This window comes from Dermacentor albipictus, chromosome 10, assembly GCF_038994185.2.
Source record: "Dermacentor albipictus isolate Rhodes 1998 colony chromosome 10, USDA_Dalb.pri_finalv2, whole genome shotgun sequence".
Taxonomy (NCBI): Eukaryota; Metazoa; Arthropoda; class Arachnida; order Ixodida; family Ixodidae; genus Dermacentor; species Dermacentor albipictus.
This window is the reverse complement of record NC_091830.1, coordinates 4,667,992-4,687,422: the sequence shown is the minus strand read 5'-3', so window position 1 is coordinate 4,687,422 and position 19,431 is coordinate 4,667,992. Positions and strand designations below refer to the sequence as shown.

The window sequence follows — 19,431 nt, the reverse complement described above, 5'->3', positions numbered from 1 at the left end:
CAGAAAATTGGGAGGAGTGACTGGCAAGGAAGCATCTGAATCTTGTGCTGGAAGGGTAGAACCTTAGCTTGTTATACAGGGTTGAGTGTATTTTAAGGCTGGACAAAAATTTTGGATATGATTAAAATTTTGAAATGTTTCGATGCCAGAGTGGCACCCAAACAATTAATCCAAGCAATTTAAGGGCAAATGAAGTGTGGTTGTGCTGTCTAGTAGACAGGCCATGAAAATTGCACAACTTATTGAATGGTTAACAGACACGCCTGTATCAACATTGGTTCTAACCCAATACCTGCAGTTAAGCTTCGTCCAGTTGGGCCAGGAGCTGGGCGCGTGTGCCTCAAGATGAGCGGTAAATTCCTCAACGTGAAATTGCAGCACGTGATTCTGGTGAGCACGTGAGCATGAAATTCCATTCTCCACTCGCCAATCTGTGCTGTGGCACTGCTGTTGGAATCTGAAGTTTCAGCGCTGGTTGCTTATTGCCGCTGTATTCCATTAGTTTGCATCCAGCAGGGGTGGTGGCCAGCTGCCCTGCAAGCAATACATAATATACTTTAGTGGAAACATATTTTTAACAAGATAGGATTTAAACGATGTGATGATGCATTCTTTGCTGTTTGTTTTTTTCAGCACAGGCTACAATTGATTGTCAAGTAACAATCTTGCTGCATCTGCTAATTAACCAATGTTTCTTTATAAACAAATTTATTGCTAGATTTAACATCGGCATTGCAGAGGTAGTGTTGAGAGGACAGCGCAGGAAGCAAAAGCGTATGCAATTTTAGAAGCATCATTGGTTGAGATATTCATTGACAAAAATGAGCCTTCTTTCACTCCCATGCCAAAACAGTGCATGCAAACAGTGCTCACATTCTCACCACTGTCGTGACGTAGAGCAGTTTGTTGCGATGATGAGGCATCCAATTCATTGTCGTGCGTTTGTACTGCAGGCGACAGTAGGTCAAAATATTATCTTCGGGAGGTAAAATGATGGCATGTGCACAGCTGGCCAACCCATTTACTTGACTAAACCAAACATGGTGGGAAGCATTGCGTGGACAGTTTTTCCGATGCTCATCGTGCACCTAGTTTTGGTATCAGAGTGGGAAAGTGAATTTTTATTCACAAATATCTGGACAACAGACTTCAAATTGCTTAAATCGCTTTTGCTTTCTGCATAGTTGACTTGCAATACTAGCCTTGTTCCAAATCCTGTAATTCAAAAGTTAACAAACCAATCTTTGTTAGTGAATGGACTGCAATGGCTGCTCGACCTAGTGGCCGCCATGTTAAAATAATGAGCAGTGAAGAAAAAAAATTCATCTGTTAAACCCATTTTTTTATCTTTCTACTGAAACGGCACTCGGTGTATTTTGATGTATTGGGCTCAATTGTACTGCTGTTACAAAACGTATTAAGATTTTAAAAAATTATACTGAATTGTACATCTTAATCTTCTGGACAACTGATCAAAAAGAGTTGCTATGAAACCGATCGTTGCAAACAAAATTGTGTGCTAGCTGATAATTTGATACTGCTTGGTCGAGTAGGTGCACTGTGCTCAAGCATTCATGATTCTGCTCGCTCGCTCACTGTTTCTTTTCCGCAGCCTGCAAACAACTCGGCGATGATGGGCAGACACTGGCCTGTCCTATCCACGTGGCGAAGACCGCTGGCGTGCTTGTTTGCATAAGATTTTCTTGTTTTGCCGGCATTTGCGAAAGCTGCAGCAACCTTGTCAGCAGCTCACGTGGGCGCGTTTATTGCGATTATGTCTATGCAGACGACTCATGATTGGCGCCCAGCCAGCCTAAGGACCATATAACGAAGTGTCTAGTTGCGGACCGTAGTGGCTATGCAGACCATACCTCAATCCAAATTATTTTGCACGAAACGAAAGTGCTTTCTAGCTAATTTTAATACGCAGGTGTGGGACTGGTGCAATTGCGACATAGAGCTGAACCCTCTTTGGCTGTACCCTCATGCCTGAGTTACCTCTCTTGTATTGCTTGTTCAAGCAAAAGTTATGGTAAGTATCAAAATGAGCACAGAGGGACAGCAGGGTCGGTGTGCCCTCTACGGATACAACGTTGCAATGCTTTCCTATTTTTTATGTTGCGCAAGAAGACTTCATTTTCTGAAATCCTCGCTGCGTGCAGAGCCAGTGTTCAATTTGTATGTGCAATCGTGTGCATTTTATGAGTGCTCTAAAGTTATGATAGTAGCATGGTTTTTACGAGAAGATTATCACATATACCAAGGCTTCGTGTGCTCAGTATGGTGAGCTGAGATAACCTTACAAACTGTGCCATTTGGGTATAGTTTGCGTCCACTTAAAAAGAAACTGGATGTGGACGCACGGAACAGCGCTGAGCTGTTCTCGGATTTCGTGTGTGTCCTGGTAACGTGAATAGCATTCTTAGCATTGTCAGACCAGTTTTTCTTCCTGCTTTGTATCTCGCCATTTTGATAAGCCGACCCCGAAGATAGTTGTCTAAAAATGTCGGCATAACGCCGGTGCTCTTCAATAAAAAATTATTTTAAAATTTCTCCCGTTCGTCACTTTCGCATACAACACGCCCGTCCAACGCACTGCGGAGTACTCGCCCTTTTTCCTTGTGTATGGTCGCCAACCGCTCACTATCCTTGACATTTCTTTCTTCGGTGTCCCCGTGCCTTCATCCACATCAGTGTGTGAGCAGTTCGTTTGGCACATTGCCCTGTGTCGTGAACGTGCTCACCTCAACACCGACGCCAGTCAACAAGACCGCAAAATTCGCTATGATGCATCTCACCGTGTCGTTTCCTTCGAAGTGTTACTGTGGACCCCAGTTCGTGCTCCTGGATTGTGCGAGAAATTTCAGTCCCGTTTTATCAGGCCCTGCATTGTTCGGGAACAGACCTCGCCAGTTAACTATCATGTCAGTCCAGTTGTTCCGCCTTTGGACGGCCGCTGCCATACCACAGAGATTGTGCATGTTTCGCATTTAAAGCCTTTCATACGGCGTTAAATTTCCCGCCATAACCAGCGTTACCAGCGGCCAGGTTTGCCGCCTCCACACGCGGGCGAAATTGTGTGAGCATTATTTTACCCCTTCATCTTCTTCATCTGTATATATTCATCATCATGGCCAGCGTCATTGTCTTTAGCGTGCGGGCTGCAAAATAAATTGTTAAGGCTTAACAGCTGTCTCGCACTCTATTCATTTTCCTCTCAAAAGAATGCTATTCGTATGCTTGTATAATAATTCTAGATGAGTATTGCCCACATTTTTGTTGCGCTTTTTTCTCATGAATGTTGTGACTGTGTTAGATTGTGACTGACCCTTTCAAGTGGTGCAATGGCACGACACCACTGACTGAACTGCTGCAACACTGGTTTTCCCTCTACTAAGTGTGCAAAGTGCTGCAGTGAACGAAATTACAATGTGCAAACCACATTGTAAACTACAGCAAGATTAATTTTCCCTGTCCACTTGGGTTCATGCACACTAGTCACTTGAATTAATACCAACCAATTATCATTGAAACAAGTGCTTTTGGAGGTTAATTTTGTAAAAATGATTTTAATTGGACCATCTTTTACACCCAAGGCAGTGAACATGGAAGGTGGCAAGCACTCACAGTAAAGTGTCGGCAGCTGTTGCCATTTAATTTGTGTGGTTGCATGTGCTGAGACTTCTGTGAAAGTCATGAGGCTAAAGGGATTAGTAAAGCTGCAGGTATTGCTAAGGAGATTGGCTGGTATGTTTCAGCAAGGCAATTCACATTTCAGTAAAGGTGATATTTTGGACACAGCTAGATAAATGATGCCACTAAGAGAGTAGCAGGTCGCGGGTGCATGAAGAGCATGGCGAGATGCATTCATTACGAAATTATGGCTCGTATAGACAGTTTCAACTGAATGACGGCACTTTATGACACCTTGTAAAACCTTGGCCATGGCATCAGGCAGCAAACGCATTGCCAAGTGGTGGCAGGATGGCGGCGCTGCCATCAAAAACGCTGGTTGGTGTTGTGGCTTTTCCGTGCATGCGCATATGCCTTAAAGTAGTGTAACGGCCTGCATTTAGCAAAACTGCAGCTAGCTTGTGGCTAGTGAGCACACAGCTCTCCTCCCGTACCACTTTATGAAGCATTTCTCGGGTACAGTTCACAAAAAAGGTTTTGTTTCTATTTTTCATGTTTAAACTGGTGTTGCTCACAATCTTCGGAAATAAATGTTGAAAAAACCTGCATTGTCTTCATCTTCACTTCTACTGCTCTGTCCTGATCCCTAGCCAGTCAAAAAAAGCAGTGGACTAAGATTTTTTCTTTTTTTTTTGCTGCAATTTAGAAAAGTGTTCATTTTGCACTTGAGAGGGCTGGATGAAAAAGCCAATTGTGCCTACGTGTGCATGTGTTCTGATAAAGAGAGACAAAGGGCTGTCCCGACTATTTGCAGTTCTCGGCCAAATATTTATATTGGGTTGGAAAATCTCGGTAAAAAGGAATCGGCCATCGTTTTGTGGAACTTGGCACATATTTCTTGAAAAAAATTTTTTTCCCTTAAGGTCAAAAAGCTTTTTAAGACTTGCAGATTTTAGGAATTCTAAAGTCTATCGCTAAAATTAATGCATTGTACCCCACCAAAATTTTTTTTCTCTAAATCTACAATAGTAGTATTGGTCCATGGGAAGTTCTTACGTCACTCAGAGTATGTTTTAAAAAATACCAAATTTTAATTTTTTAGCAACTGCTGACATCCCGAAACCACGGGTTTTGGGGGGCCAATTTAACTAAAGCAGAAAAATATTTCTGACAAATCTGCAAAGGTTTCTCATTAAAAAAAGGAAGTGTGCAACCACTTTATTTTAGCTATAGAAACCCAAAATGCAAAAATGGTGAAAATTGGAACATTTTAGGGATGTTTTAAGATAACATCATTTTTTACAAACATTTTATTCAATACCCACCCAGGACTGGTAAATCTAGTACTGCAAAAACTTGTTGCCTTGTATATTAAGTTAGGAAATTGAGTCATTTTAAAAAAGGCTCATGTATGGCCATCCCAATCTTGTTCTAATATTAAAATAAAGATCACACTGAATTCTGAACTCGCCCGTTTTGTACAGTGACTCAACATTGTCTTTTTGCCTCTTAGCCACGAAATAATTTGAGCTCGAGTTTTCAGGGCGGGTGTATCCATATTCCTACTATGGTATGTTGAGGTAGTACACTCGGAAAGAAAAGTTTACACCCTTTGAAGTGCCCCTTCTGCTACACAACAATCTGTCGTGATGCGTTTCCTTTCTTTAACGCTGCGAGTCCGGTACTTTCCAGTAACGAACGGCGCGCGCGTTATCAGCATGATAGCATTCCTGACAGGAAACTAGCGGGCACGGCGTTTTCAAGAAAAATGCATCAAGACAGATGACAATTATCGTTGCATGGCAGAAGGGGCACTCCAAAGGGTGTAAACTTTTCTTAGAGTGTAGGCACGCAAGAGCGTGTACAGCAAGTTTTTTAAGACTAATTGGGGGAACCTAATTCTGGCATTGTTCTATATCAAACCAACAAACTTTGGGAGAGAGCCTTGTCCAGCTCTGACCTCGAGGATCGGCAACGGCTGATTGCGAGGGCCCGGGATGCGGCTCGAGGCATTCTGAAATGATGCCTCTCCAAAGCTTCATTTATGTAATAAACGTTTATTCTCTCTCTCTCTCTCTAATTGCATCTGCTATCTGAAATGCACATGAACGATGCACCAGCCTAGCAGGAAAGCGCAGTGACGCCACAGCAGTGAATGAGCCAGCTGGGCATGTTCAGAAGAATGTCACAAAATAGGTCCCGAATATTCATTTTCATTTAAACTTTTATGTTAGGCATAAATATCCTTCCACACCGCAGAACTGCAACTACCTTTACAATGCATTTGTTTTCACACGCAAAATATCCTGAGACAAAGTGCAAAGATCTCATTATTGAATTGCAAAGCGTTGCAAACTTTTAAAGGTGCGTAATATAGAGAACAATTTTCTACATATTAACCCTTTTACTCCACATCTATACCACCTAGAATTAAGGCAATGTGAATTTAGTTAGCAGTGTAAAGCGCTGCAAATGTTCTTTAGAGGGCAAGGTGGAAAATAGTGGGATTTAAAACCAATTTTGATGGTATAGTATAAGAAAAGATGCAACTCGGGTATTTTACGTGCTTGTATGGTATGCGCACAATAATGCTTTGGGCAGTGCTGCAATATTCATGAGCATAGCCTGTGGTAATCCCAACAGCATAAATAAGAACTGAGCCATTTAGCTTAGGACCAACAAGGAAACTGATGCTTGTCATTGGAGCATTCTTAGAGCATTTTTAGGCGCATCAAATGACACTGCCATGGTGCTATGATAAGAAAATTGACATGGAACTATGCCCTGATTGGTGATGACGTGTGCCACGACTCCACATCTTTGCATGGCTCTGAAAAAAATCAATGCGAACATTGAGGATTATGCTCCAATTTAAACCCAACACGTGAGCAGTGGAGCAGCCACCCATTTTAAGTGTCGCTTCCAACTGCACGAGTTGTAATGCAGTGAGCTTAAAATGACCAAGTGGCTTTTCACAGCTACAGGGCATAGCGAAAATGCCTGCAAAGGTGTTGGTGGGCATGTCAAACCAAACCACACTACATGGCCTGCGATCACCATCCACCGAGATCAATGCACAAGTGATTTTGTGAACATTTTGGCTGTTAAAAATGTTTTCTTATTGCACATGAAGGATGAAGTAGAAGCCTTCAGAGAATGGAAGAAAGTATAGAAATGTGTTGGGCAGATGCAAGCAATTTAAACAACCCACATGTGGAAGAACATGAATTCTGACCGAGGAAATAGCATGGTGCACAGAAAGAATGGAAGAAATTGAACCAGCAGTTTGCAAAGCTTGCTTGCCTGACTGATTATTACTGGTTGTGGATGATGCAAATAAACTTAAGTATCCCAAACCAGAAGCTGTAGTCCTTGCACTTTCATATGATTTTCTCACCCTTTCTACCAGCGTTACAATTGATAAAATTAGTTCAACTCTGTTAGCCTCGTGATAGCTTCTAAATAGCCATGTATTGTGATAATGCCCAGGATGCCTGTGCATTATTACAATCAGGACCGCCCACTATGAAGTTTGTTGCTTTACAATCTGGATAGGTACGCCGTCGACCATGGTAATTATTTATGCCATTGAAAGTGAAGCAGAGCCAAATTCCTAGTCTACATCGAATGCTTTTATTATTAAGGGAGATTAGCAACACATTTTTGCAGAAAGTTCATGGAGATGGTCCTCAAGTAATTTTACAAGTTGGAAGCATTTTACTTAAAGAAAAGTGCAAACCCCACTCTTTACGCCCCCCTTTTTTTATTTGCCGTACAGTTTCAAGCAAAAAATTGGTGGACACTAGTTTGTAAATTGTGTAGCACTCCACAAACAGTGCAGCAAAAAAGAAATTGGAACCTTTCTAACATTCCTTAACTCGCTAAACCCATCAAAAATGTACCATTTAAATTTTGTTAATTTTTGGTACAGGTGATCTTTTCACATTGCAACTGCACTGCCAAACTTTAATGAGATGCACTTTATTCTTTGAAACAGTTATAATGGCGTGCTTTATAAAATATATGCTGGGCCTTTATGGAAGCAACACCTGATGCAGATCAAATGTATATAATACAAGTACAATGAAGTGCAAAAGACAACAGTAACAGACAAGACATACAGAAGTGTTGCTCACAACTGAAAGTTCATTAGGAAAATTTTGCTGCAGCAGAACGCACATGTGCCAAGACACCCCGATACTAGCAACAAACAGCATGAGCAAAAACAAGGAGAAGGGGCATAAGTTGCTAAAAACGCATGCATAATCTCTTCATAATATAACATGTATATAATATATATATTATATATATATATATATTATATATGCAGGAAGTTCATGGAGATGGTCCTCAAGTAATTTCACAAGTTGGAAGCATTTTACTTAGAGAAAGAAGTGCAAACCCCACCCTTTAGGCCCCCCTTTTTTTTTATTTGCCGTACAGTTTCAAGCAAAAGCAAAAAATTTGTGGACACACTAGTTTGTAAATTGTGTAGCACTCCTCAAACAATTTGTCAACTGTGCACAACTTGCATAGAAACAAAGCTAGTGGACCAGCTTAGCTGTGGCTACGCATGCATTGCACTTTGTTTAAAAGTGCCACAAAAGTTATCTTATTGCACATATCCAGAATTTTCTATTAATACCACTTCCAGAAGCTAATTCTAATTTCGTGCTAATTTCTATGGCCTACAATTTCCGCATTCAACCGTGGATGGCAACCTCAACTTTTGCAGTGCAGAGCAAGATTGATCCTGATTTCACACTAAGTGCTGCCACAGCTGTTCATTAAGGCACTGATTGTTCTGTCCAAAGTAAACACAACTGCAGCTTAAAGGAGTTCCGTAAACAAGTAGTGCATGGGATATACTGATACTCGGGTTTTGGCGTACAGTATTTCCTGACTACCCATGATGAATTTGCGCAATTGTGTTAACTCGCATGATGCATAAAACACAAGATCCACTCGATACTTCCCTGCAACTTTCCTTTAGTTGTGCGAAACCTTGTGCACATATGGCACAACCTCGAAGAAGCACCTCTTCTGCAGGGTACCTACAACTTCTATCGCAGGCTCTCTGCGCAGCTGATTAAGCAGCCTTTCTGTGGGATCTTGGGGGAGCGGATGTAGAAAACCAGATTGCTGCAACCCGTCTACTTGGTGACTGAATGTTTTCGTTATCCTGTGTGGGAAGGACTTCGAAATAGCAGACCTGAAACATGATCTTGCGATTCCCCTTTTAATCGGTTTCTAATCTGAGGAATCAAAGGGTAGAATAACTTTCTTTGATCTTGGCATGTAAGTCAAGTAGATGTGACGCACTTTCATTAAAGAAGGTCTAAAAACAATGAAATAGGCCTGCTGGAGCTCATACGTGAACTTCAGTGAGGAAGAACACTTGCTAAGAACTATGACTGACATAGCCACCAAATTTAATTGGGTGTCTAAATTTAAAATGACAAGAAAGTTGTCAACGTATCTTCGGAGGGAGTGCCCCATGACAATATTGAAACGTAGTAAAAGAAAAGACGAATTGGGGAAAGAGCATTCAAACACATGACCGTTCATGTGACAAGCAGTCGATTCCAGTCACCTGGCCAGGTGTGCCGATTGCCACGAGATCTATCGACTACGAGCATGCACTTTCTTCCCATCTCTGTCACACTGCTTAATAATGTCCAGGGTGTCGGCCACGTGCTCGATAGCTATATGGTGGGGTCAGCAGTCTTTCTTCTCCGTCAGCCAATATTGATCTCTGCGCTGGCTTCGTCAAGTTGCAATGCATGGCTAACCATGCCGACGCTCTGGTACAAATGCCATTGCAACGGCTTCGAAGTAACAATGCTGAAAACTGAAGACCACAAATTTGTCAAGAAGAAAAAGTGACGCGAGCTTCAGAATCAAGTGTACCAGGGACTTGAGAAAGCGGTGGGATGTGCAGTGGCCAGGAGTGCTAAATCCAATGAAACCAAAGCATCTGGTAGCGTTTTATGGTGTATAGTTCTGTTTTCAGGATTCAACATGCCATGCACTTATCTGGTAAGTGACAGTAGGAGAGAATGTTAGGTGAGCTCAGCTTGTAAAAATGGCCTGAATCATGCTTATTATTAAGTTATTTTTGTTTGTGTGTTTGACACCCCGTAAATATCCACTGATGAACCCATAGCAGTGCAAATAGAACACAAGGCCGGACACCATGGGCACTGCATTATCGAGCCTCAGTGATACTTTTGTGTGTATTTGGAAACGAGATGCATTTTTTTTTAATTCTTTGCTGTGTTAAACCTGATACGGTTTATTGTGCAGTTCCTCGCGTTCTTAAAATACCAATAAATTGGCTAAACGAGAAGGGGGTGAACCGAGGGGCCCGATTTTAATTAATTAAAGAAGCCAACAAAGACACCACGGACAACATAAAAATTGCTTGTGCTTGCTAATTAAAGAAATGGTAAATTAACGGCAATGAAAATGGATGCAAAATACAATTTGCCGCAGGTGCGGAATGATCCCATGTCTTCGCATTACGCGTGCGATGCTCTAACCAGTTAAGCTATGGCGGCGCTGTTTTCCCATTCGCTTTCTTGGGTATTGATGTTTTCACTACTAGAACTGACCTTGGGAGTTTTAGCCAGTGCCACCACTCGCAAGCCTTGGCGGCGGATGTAGAACATCCCTTTTATGCCGCAGGCGTCACCAGTACGTGAACATTTCGGAGTGAAGGCAGCTGGTCAATAAACCCGCACATGCTACCTGAAGGCATGAATGTAGCCAGATTCGGCTGTGATTTTAGCGCCCGTGGTAGGCTCTGTTCTTTGCATTTGTTTCATGTGTGATGCGGTGCATGGCTTCAAGTATCAACCAACTGGCCCAAGAAGCTATCTTGAGTTAAAAAGCTTTGAAATGCTTCTATTTGTCTTCATTGTGAACGATGTGCTCATATAAAATTAGTGCGCAGTCTATGTGTTTGCAATGAGTGTGAAGGGAAGCAAAAAAATCCAAAGGTGTAATTGCACTCTTAATTCAAACTTTTTTTATATACATGGAAAGAGGCTAGCATTTGCATGTTAAAATTTTGAATATGGTGACTAATGCAGTTACATGGTGGAATGCGAGAAACCAGGGAGACAAGAAAGTACCACGAGAAAGAAATGAAGAGACAGGAAGGGTCCATGCAGCAGCTTTCCTGTCACTGTTTCTGCCTCATGGTTTCTTTTTCAGTTTCCCCATTTGGTGGCATTCCACCATGTAATACCGGTGTACCCACTAGCCTAACAAGCCACTCCTATGACTAATGCAGGACGCATGCGTTCTCAGAGCCGTAGAATCTTGAGTGAATTTGAAGTTTGAGTTTATTGGAACCGCAAATAGACATGAATATCCTTATGGGCAAGATTCGCATTACTTGTCTATTTCTTTCGCCAGCATTTTATTGGGGGCACACGGACACAGCACTGTAATGATCATAGTTTTTCTGAAGCAATAAATATTAAAGCAACATTTTTGTGATCAAACAGTAATGTAAAATATATAATATAAAATGTTCATAACAAGCTTTGCAACATACAAGTAAATGCATTCAAGAACTCGTCTACGTACAATCAAATTTGAATGTGAAAGCTTGACTTGGACAAGCGCCTGTCCATCGTACATGTTCTTTTAGTCCGTGTCTTTGTAGCGCTGTTTTTTCTTCAAATATGAATGTGAGAATAGCCTGGAGCGATACTAATGTGTAGTGTCCAGCGAGAGTGACTTGGATACTCTTTCTCAGTTATCACGTCGCATGTTTCCAAGGATAATTCTGTTTTAGTGTTGAAATACTAAATATAAGCTATTTGTAATGGAGTTCTATTTTTTTCTCGGAATTTTCCTGAAAGAATAAATTTTTTTTCTCCCACTCAAAATTCAGAAAAACGTTAATCATCCCCGAGTCCACAGCGTGACAATCGCTTCACAACGGAAATGTTCGGCAACATGATTAGCTAGCTTTGGGACAAACAAAATGTGTTTTGCATCATGTATTAGGCGTAGAAAAAAAGAAAGCAGAGAAGAAAGGCATGGAAGTCAACCAGAAGATCATCCTGTTTGCTACCCTACACTGGGGGTGAGGGTAGGGGGCGTAAGGTTCCACCATGTGAATTGTGGACTTGTAGGGCAGCATGGCCACAGAATGCAGTCAAGCTTACCTATGGCGAACCTCTCTATGAAAAAGGGTTCGATGTGAGGAAAGTTTGTTACAATTGAGTCTGATTTAGAAACAGCTTGTAAAACAGACAACACTGTGCAGAGTAAGTGCAATTCACATTGGGAATGACTCATATGTCACAATGCTCATAAATGCTCAAAGGCAAACTAAAAAGAAAATTACCGAAGTTTAATAGGCTTAGAACGTTACTATTCTAGAAGCGCAAGTCTTGCCATGAACGAGGGGAGTCATGCACACCAGGGAAAATGCAAAAACGAAAGAGACTTGCCACACATTGTTCTTCGTGGCATTGGATTTGTACAGCATGTGCTCGGGACTAAATGTATAGATAAAGAATTACATTGCATTCTGAAGAAACCAAAGGTTCGATCAGCCCAATGAGTTCATAACCTTCTTAAGAAAAAGAAAACGGCCCAAACACGCGAAAATGTTTCATACTAATGTTGCAATGCCAGTTGTGTTAACATCGCTGCAGTTGGGGTGTAGTATTCAGAGCAGTTCATTTTCTTTTTCCAATATAACCATTTGCTGCTATGTGCTAATTGAATCTTGAAAGAATCTAAACTGCTAATTCCGATCCATTTATTGGTCAGGTTTTCAGGAAGTACATCATATATGTTGGTTGCATTTTGACTCACAATGCCCACCAGTATTTCTCTTCAAATTTTGAAGAGAAATATACTAATTTGAAGATATGTGCCATCAAACTCACGGTAAAGTTCACGGTTGTTTCACTTGTCTTTTTAACAAAATGCTCTTTCATGCACTGAAGCACAAAAGTAACTGAAATGTTCGTATTCATGTTTCATCCCAGTTTGGGAAATATCTTGAAACTGATGTCATCGTGATAATTCAAGTGGATACGACTTGCAAACTCACTGGCTAAATTTGTAAATTGCAATATGGGCCTAAAGTAATTAATTAAGAACTTAATTAGTTAATTTCTGGTTAGTTGAATATGTGTTTTGATTGCTCGTGCTAGTAATAATGTCAGCCTCTTCGAGTAATCCAGCTCAAAGACAAGAATACTGCTATCTGCCACAGGCGATCTTAAAAAATTCCATAAAACTCAAAATTACGCCATATACAGGGTGTCCCAACTATCATGCACCAAGATTCAAAAATCTGCAAATGCTATGTAGCTGAACAGAATCAAGGTAATGTTTGTCATCGCTTGGAGATACTCAGATTATTTTTTGCGTTCCAACTAATTAGTCTTAATTTATTAATAAACGTCTCAAATATTATGGCCAGATTAAAAAGTGTCAAGGAGAAAATTGTAGAGCAACATGAAAAAGTCCCAATAAGCTCACAAATATGCGCAAAGTTGCCACTCGAGGCACTTTGCATTTATTCGCGGGCTTTCACGCTCCGAAAACACTTTTATGTGGCACGTATTGAGCAACAGAAAGCTGTGTCAGGAGTTCCTGTTGCTCTACAATTTTCTCATTGGCACTTTTGATCTACTTATATTATTTCAGAAATGGTTAATCATTTAAGTTATGTAATTAGGCAGAATGCAAAAAATAATTTGAGTATCCAAGCGACGGCAAACAACATTACAATTGGTTCTGTCCAGCTACATGACATTCACATATTTTTAAATATTGGTGCATGATAGTAGGGACACCCTCTATATTAAGAACAAGGGGGGACCTAACAAAGAACCTTGTGGAATGTTTCATGTCACAGGAAGTGGTTTAGAAGCATTGTTATATTGACTTGCACTAACTGTAAGTGATTAGTCAGAAATTCTTAAGATGAAATTCTTAAGCGATTGGGATGAATGTTCAATGAATGTTCAATTGTGAAAGTTTTTGAAGCAAGCAAGCATTGATGAGCTACTTTGTCAAAGGGCGTATTGAGAAATCGAGTAAAATTGCTTCGCTCTGTGTTAGAATTCAGGTCTTCAGTGCAAATCATGAAGGAAGATGACTGAGTTTCGCTAGACAGCCCTTTGTGGAGACTGTGCTGTGATAGATGAAAGAAATCTTCAGAGTCAAGAAAGTACATTATGTGAGATAATATGACATGCTCCATAATTCTGCGAGGGACGCTTGTTGTGGAAATCGGATAGTAGTTCAGTGGTGAGTATCTGTTATCTGATTTGTAGGTCAGGTAACACTCCATTAGGTCTGCCTGTGGACTATGATTGGGAAGACAAGGTTAAAAAGAAGCATAAATGCTTTTAGTGTTAGCGAAACAGTCATTACTTCAATCTATCTATGTCGGTTAATGGTTATTCAGGCTTTTCAGTCACATAATTTGGAGCCTAATGTTACCAACTGGTCATAATAGTGCCCCATGATTGTCAATTGGTCAACCTTGGAAGCCATTGGGTGAATATTGCTGGGAAGGAAAAGCAAAATAATAATAATCAGTGATTCAGTATCAGTCAGTAATTTTGTTCAATGTGACCAGGAGCGACACTGAGGTCTGAGTGCTGGTGCACAGGAACAAAAACAAAAAAAGGTAAAATTGTAAAACAATCAAAAGTTATAGCATAAAACGATTAGAAGAAGACAAAGAACTGTATAAACAGTTACATAGTGAGCAACAATACATCAATAACTTGCAATTGACAGGCGAAGTAAATATGCCGAAGGAGAGAAAGTATGAGATGACAGTATAGTAGTGTAGCTAGAAAGAAGGTTCTTGAGAAAATGAACGTTTTGAATGATATTAGCATAGAGAAAATGGCAGTTGTGTAGTCTGCATTCTCCGGAGAGGTGAGTGTCTGCTGGAAGAGGCAGAAACGTGGAAGTGTCTAAGTTTCCTGGCAGTCTCCTGCGGAACCTGCATTGAAACAGAAAAACTAGTAGATCTGAAGATATGTCCATGAATGATTTCGTTTAAGAAGAGAACGTCAGCACGACTGCATAAGTCTGCAGCTATGTGACAGAGGTGTAGGATACAGAGAAAATAGGGGGAAGGCGGGAGACGAAAATTCAAGACGATGAACAAGGTGAAAGCGGGAGATAGTCATTCACACTGAAGTGTTTATTTTTTTTGGCGTGCAGTGTCAGAAGATGATATTTATATATACAGGGTGTCCCAACTATCATGCACCATTTAAAAATATGCAAATGCCACGTAGCTGGACAGAACCAAGGTAATGTTGTTTGCCAACGCTTGAAGATACTCGGAGTATTTTTGCATTCTGCCAAATTACATAATTAGTCTTAAGTAATCAACTTCTCAAATATTAGAATTAGAAGTGTCAATGAGAAAATTGCAGAGCAGCATCAAAAACTCCCGATTCAGCTTTCTGTTGCTCAATGCGTGCTACATAAGTGTTTTTCCGAGCGTGAAAGAAGCCAGTGAATACAGGCAAAATTGCCGCGCGCTAAAGTCGTTGATGCGTTGACAATTGCAGATGTCATAAAACCCGGTTCCGCCGACCTCGTGCAAGCTACGATAGAGAGGTTTCGATCGACCTGACATTTTCTAAGTCGTTGCACTGTGGTGGCAAAGTGAGCGCAGCTCGGCACTATGTCTGAAATAAGAGCACGAGGCCAAGAGCCGTTCCTGGGTCCGCCGTCGCTGAACAACACAAAGTCTGTTAACAATGCCCAAGTCGTAATTTCCCGACAGCGTCGCAGAAAGGATATTTAGGTCGCACTTAAACGCAGCGTTTAGTGCCGAGATTGGCTGCACTTGAAATTGGTTGCGCAACAATACCGAAATGCCTTCCACTAATGAGGCGAACCTGACGCGCGCAGTCGTGGGGAGGGAGAAAACGAAGTGCCCGTCTGGCAATGAGTCAAGAACCTAGCCGATCTTAGCCGCAGAGAGCCGCAGCCAATCCAAAACGCGGAAGTCATCCACTGTTGGTGTTCGCGTGTCGTGTGGCGAGCGTGGCGAGTCAAACCTGTTGCGCTGGCCGTTCCGTCGGCGATTTGAAGGCCGCACTCGATTCGAGCACTCACAGGGCGCACGAAAATTGTTGCGACCAAAACAACGGACGACGTTTAACGCAGAAATCACGTGCGCAGGTGCGAGTCGCTAACAGTCTTGCGCTCCTGCCGCGGATATTTGTGAGAGACGTTCGCGAGTGTGTGGCGAGTCTGTTTCACAAGGCTGACCCGTCTGCCTGCTTGGTCAGGCATCTCGCAAGTGCTGTTCGCGGACTATGAGTATTGTTCTCCGTTCACTCGCTTAGGTCAGCGTCTGGGAGCAGCCGGCCACAATGTCCAAGATCGAAACCTGGCAAGACGTTCTCGACAGCACCACGGAACGCGTACGTCAGGGAAATGGTTTTGCCGTCTTTAGCGCGCTTGAAACAAATGAAGAGCGAGTCAGGTTCTGCCTCCGCCACGAAGTGGCCCATCCGCGCATCAAGCACTGGTTGACAGTTCTCTGCTCGTCGAAGCACCGCAAGTTCTGGGAGAAGGCCTCTGAACTGCGGAGCGAGGGAAACATCTGCTTCAACCGCAAGCAGTATGCGAAAGCAGCCGAGTTTTACACGCAGAGCATCCTCTCGGCTCCTTTTCCGGATACTCCAGACGCTGAAGGACACGCTGAAGAGATGTCGCTAGGATTTGCAAATCGGTCCGCCGCATACTTTCACGCAGGCAAGTACAAACGCTCCTTGTGCGACGTCCGCTACGCATTCGAGCTCGGTTATCCCAACCACCTGCGCTACAAGTTGTATCTGCGGAAGGGTCAGTGCTACCTGCGCCTCGGAAAGCCCAGAGAAGCGCTGGAAAATTTTGACTTGGCCACTAAGGCGCTGCGGCGCGCGGGTCTGGACAGCCGAAAACACGCACAGCAGGCGAAGGAAATCGATATGTTCAAACAAGCGTGTAGCGGTAACAAGACACCACCTGTTCCAAGTGACGAAGATGACCCCGACGACGAATCACAGGTACCCAGTGTAGTCCGCGGCGTTCACGATTCTGTACCGAACTGCACCAATGCCGTGGACATTCTGTACAGTACAGAGAAAGGACGCTTCGTGGTGGCCAACCGAGAGCTACGGACTGGTGATGCAGTTTTCGTCGAAAAGCCGTATGCTTCGGTTCTGCTGCCAGGCCACACAAAAACCCACTGTCATCACTGCCACAAAAGGCTCCAAAACGCTGTTCCGTGCTCACAGTGCAACCAGGTGCGGTACTGTTCTTTCAGCTGTGCAAAGGAGTCCTGGAGTCGGTACCATGACTTGGAGTGTGGTAATCTGAACCTTTTGTACTCTGTAGGAATTGCACATTTGGCTGTCAGGATTCTTTTTGTAACAGGCCTAGCCAACCTTGTCCGGTTTTCTCAAGCTCTCTCTGCGGGGGATGATGAAATCAATGAATTTAACTATAATGCTGTATATGAGCTGGTTACACATGATGACAAGATGTATGCTGATGACATGCTGCAATACTCCCTGACAGCAGCATTACTCTACATGCTGCTGGATCAGGTCCAGTTTTTTAGCCTCGATGAAGTGACTTCAAAGGCTTCAGCACTGAGCCTCACTGGAAGAAATGGGTCAAGTAACCACCCTGGCCTGCCCATAATGGAGCCCAGTGTGGCAGCTTTGAAAACATTTGCAGGAGGTCTCTTGCTACGCCACATTCAGCAGCTTGTGTGCAATGCCCATGCCATCACATCACTGGAGTCAAGAACAATGCAGGAGGATGACGTTGTGGTCACAACTGAGCAAGTTCGTATAGCCACAGCCATCTACCCAAGTGCAAGCCTTATGAACCATGCTTGCAACCCCAACATTATTTCAAACTTTCCTTGTGGCTCAACTCTTGTGGTGAGAGCTGTAAGGAATATTGCAGCTGGGGAGGAAGTTTTGAACTGCTATGGTCCTCACTACCAAAGAATGTCCTTTGCAGAACGGCGCCAGACACTGCAGGAGCAGTATTTCTTCACTTGCAACTGCACTGCTTGTGGTGCTGGGGAGGATGCTGAGCAACGCCTGCAGGCCTTGAAGTGCGAATACTGTGATGGGCCACTGAATATGCCTGATGATAGTGGGAAGGCTGCCTGCTTAGACTGTGGCACCACTCAAGAGTGCCTTGCACGTGAGCAGAAGGCTTTTCGAATGCATGACCTCTACGTTCAAGGTGTGCAACTTGCTGAAAAGGGTAACCACTTGGAAGCTCTGCAGCGCCTCAACAAATGCTTGAAGGCACGGGAGAAGCTGATGTACAAACACAATTTAAAACTTCTGGAAGCCAAGGATATGGTGGCAAAATGCTTCTGTGCAATTGGCGACTTTCGATCAGCATGTGAAGTGCTGAGTCCTGCTGTTGATGCGATCCGGGAGATATATGGTGAGAACAGCATCGAGCTTGCCAACGAGCTTCAGAAGATGTCGGACATACTTGTGAATGCTGTGCCTCAGGCAATCCGCCAAGAAGCTTCAACGGAGGAGATTGAGCACCTTATAAAGAATGCAGATTCTGTGATTGACGAAGCAATGACTATTTACATTCTCCATTATGGAAGGAGACACCACACAACACGGGACTTGCAAGCAAAAAGAAGAATATTAGCGACAGTGTCATAGAGTTGCACGTTAGAGAGAGAGAGAGAGAGAAAGGCAAAGGAAACACAGGGAGGTTAACCAGAGATATTTCACGTTAGAAGCTTATTCTTATGTTACATGACAAGAACACTATGAACACTTTGCCAGCAAAACCTTGTGTGTTAATCTGGTTCTTTGCATGGAGCTGCCCGTGTTTTGTTCTATTTTTTACCAAGTGGTGAATGTGAGTATGGTAGGCAATTTTTTTAGCAATACGATGCAAATCGAGGTGTTTTGCACAGAAAAGAATGAAGTAAAAAAAAAGTGCATTTCAGGCATAGTTGATAACAGGGTAGCACATGAAGACATTCAATGCATTTGTGCCATTGGGTAAAGCACATTGTTATAGAAGGAATTATGCTTCAACTCAAACTCTGGCTTTAAATTAAGAGAGCTTTACATTTTAATGTAGCAACTTGGGCAAGTGTGTGACGTGTTCCTACAGATGTGCAGCACATTTAACTGTTGCTCAGAGCAACTGCACTGGAAGTACTGCCTGTAGGCTATTTCCAATATCACATAGTGCTGACCAGAGTGTTTTAAGTGTTTTCCACTTTGACTTATATGCGAGCATCAGCTCATCACTTGTTCCTTGTGTGTTCTTTGTTGAGTATTCTGTGCTTTTCAAAGGCTCTGAGTCCTGTGTGGTGTATTTTTAATTGCATTAGGTTTCTCTGTTAGCAAGATTGTCTCTTTCCAAGTAGTGTGTGAGGTTAAATGCATCAGGAAATGCAACTAAATTAAGTGAAATGCAATAAAGTAATGTTCATACATGCATTTTTCATTTCCAGTTCACGGATTATAACTACATTGTGCGGAACTTTCGGACGAATGTTTGCCTCTTCATAAAGCATTAATTTTAGTGGAAGCATGTCTCAGCTGTATGCTAAGCAGCATTTCAGTTATGTCGTAGAAAAGTGAAACGTGTCAATTATCTCCACTTGTGTGGTGGACACAGTGTGCACCTTTGTGTAGGTTATATTCACTGTAAACGGAAACACAGTGCCACACCAGTGGTCATCATGACCATTGCTTTCTCAGTAAACTGTCCCCGCACATACACTGG

The 19,431-nt window shown here is 42.5% G+C and overlaps 1 protein-coding gene across 1 annotated transcript; it reads left to right on the top strand.

Moving 5' to 3' along the window:
• The first annotated feature begins 15,618 nt into the window (after positions 1–15,618).
• Positions 15,619–19,142, top strand: LOC135920269 (SET and MYND domain-containing protein 4-like). Its single transcript, XM_065454435.2, has one exon. It carries the CDS (start codon positions 16,026–16,028, stop codon positions 18,345–18,347), a length of 2,322 nt encoding a protein of 773 aa, XP_065310507.1. The 5' UTR covers positions 15,619–16,025; the 3' UTR covers positions 18,348–19,142.
• The last annotated feature ends 289 nt before the right edge of the window (positions 19,143–19,431 follow it).

Bases quoted from the DNA above. Each gene is read 5' to 3' on its own strand.
- LOC135920269 (XM_065454435.2), top strand. From the start codon at position 16,026: ATGTCCAAGATCGAAACCTGGCAAGACGTTCTCGACAGCACCACGGAA.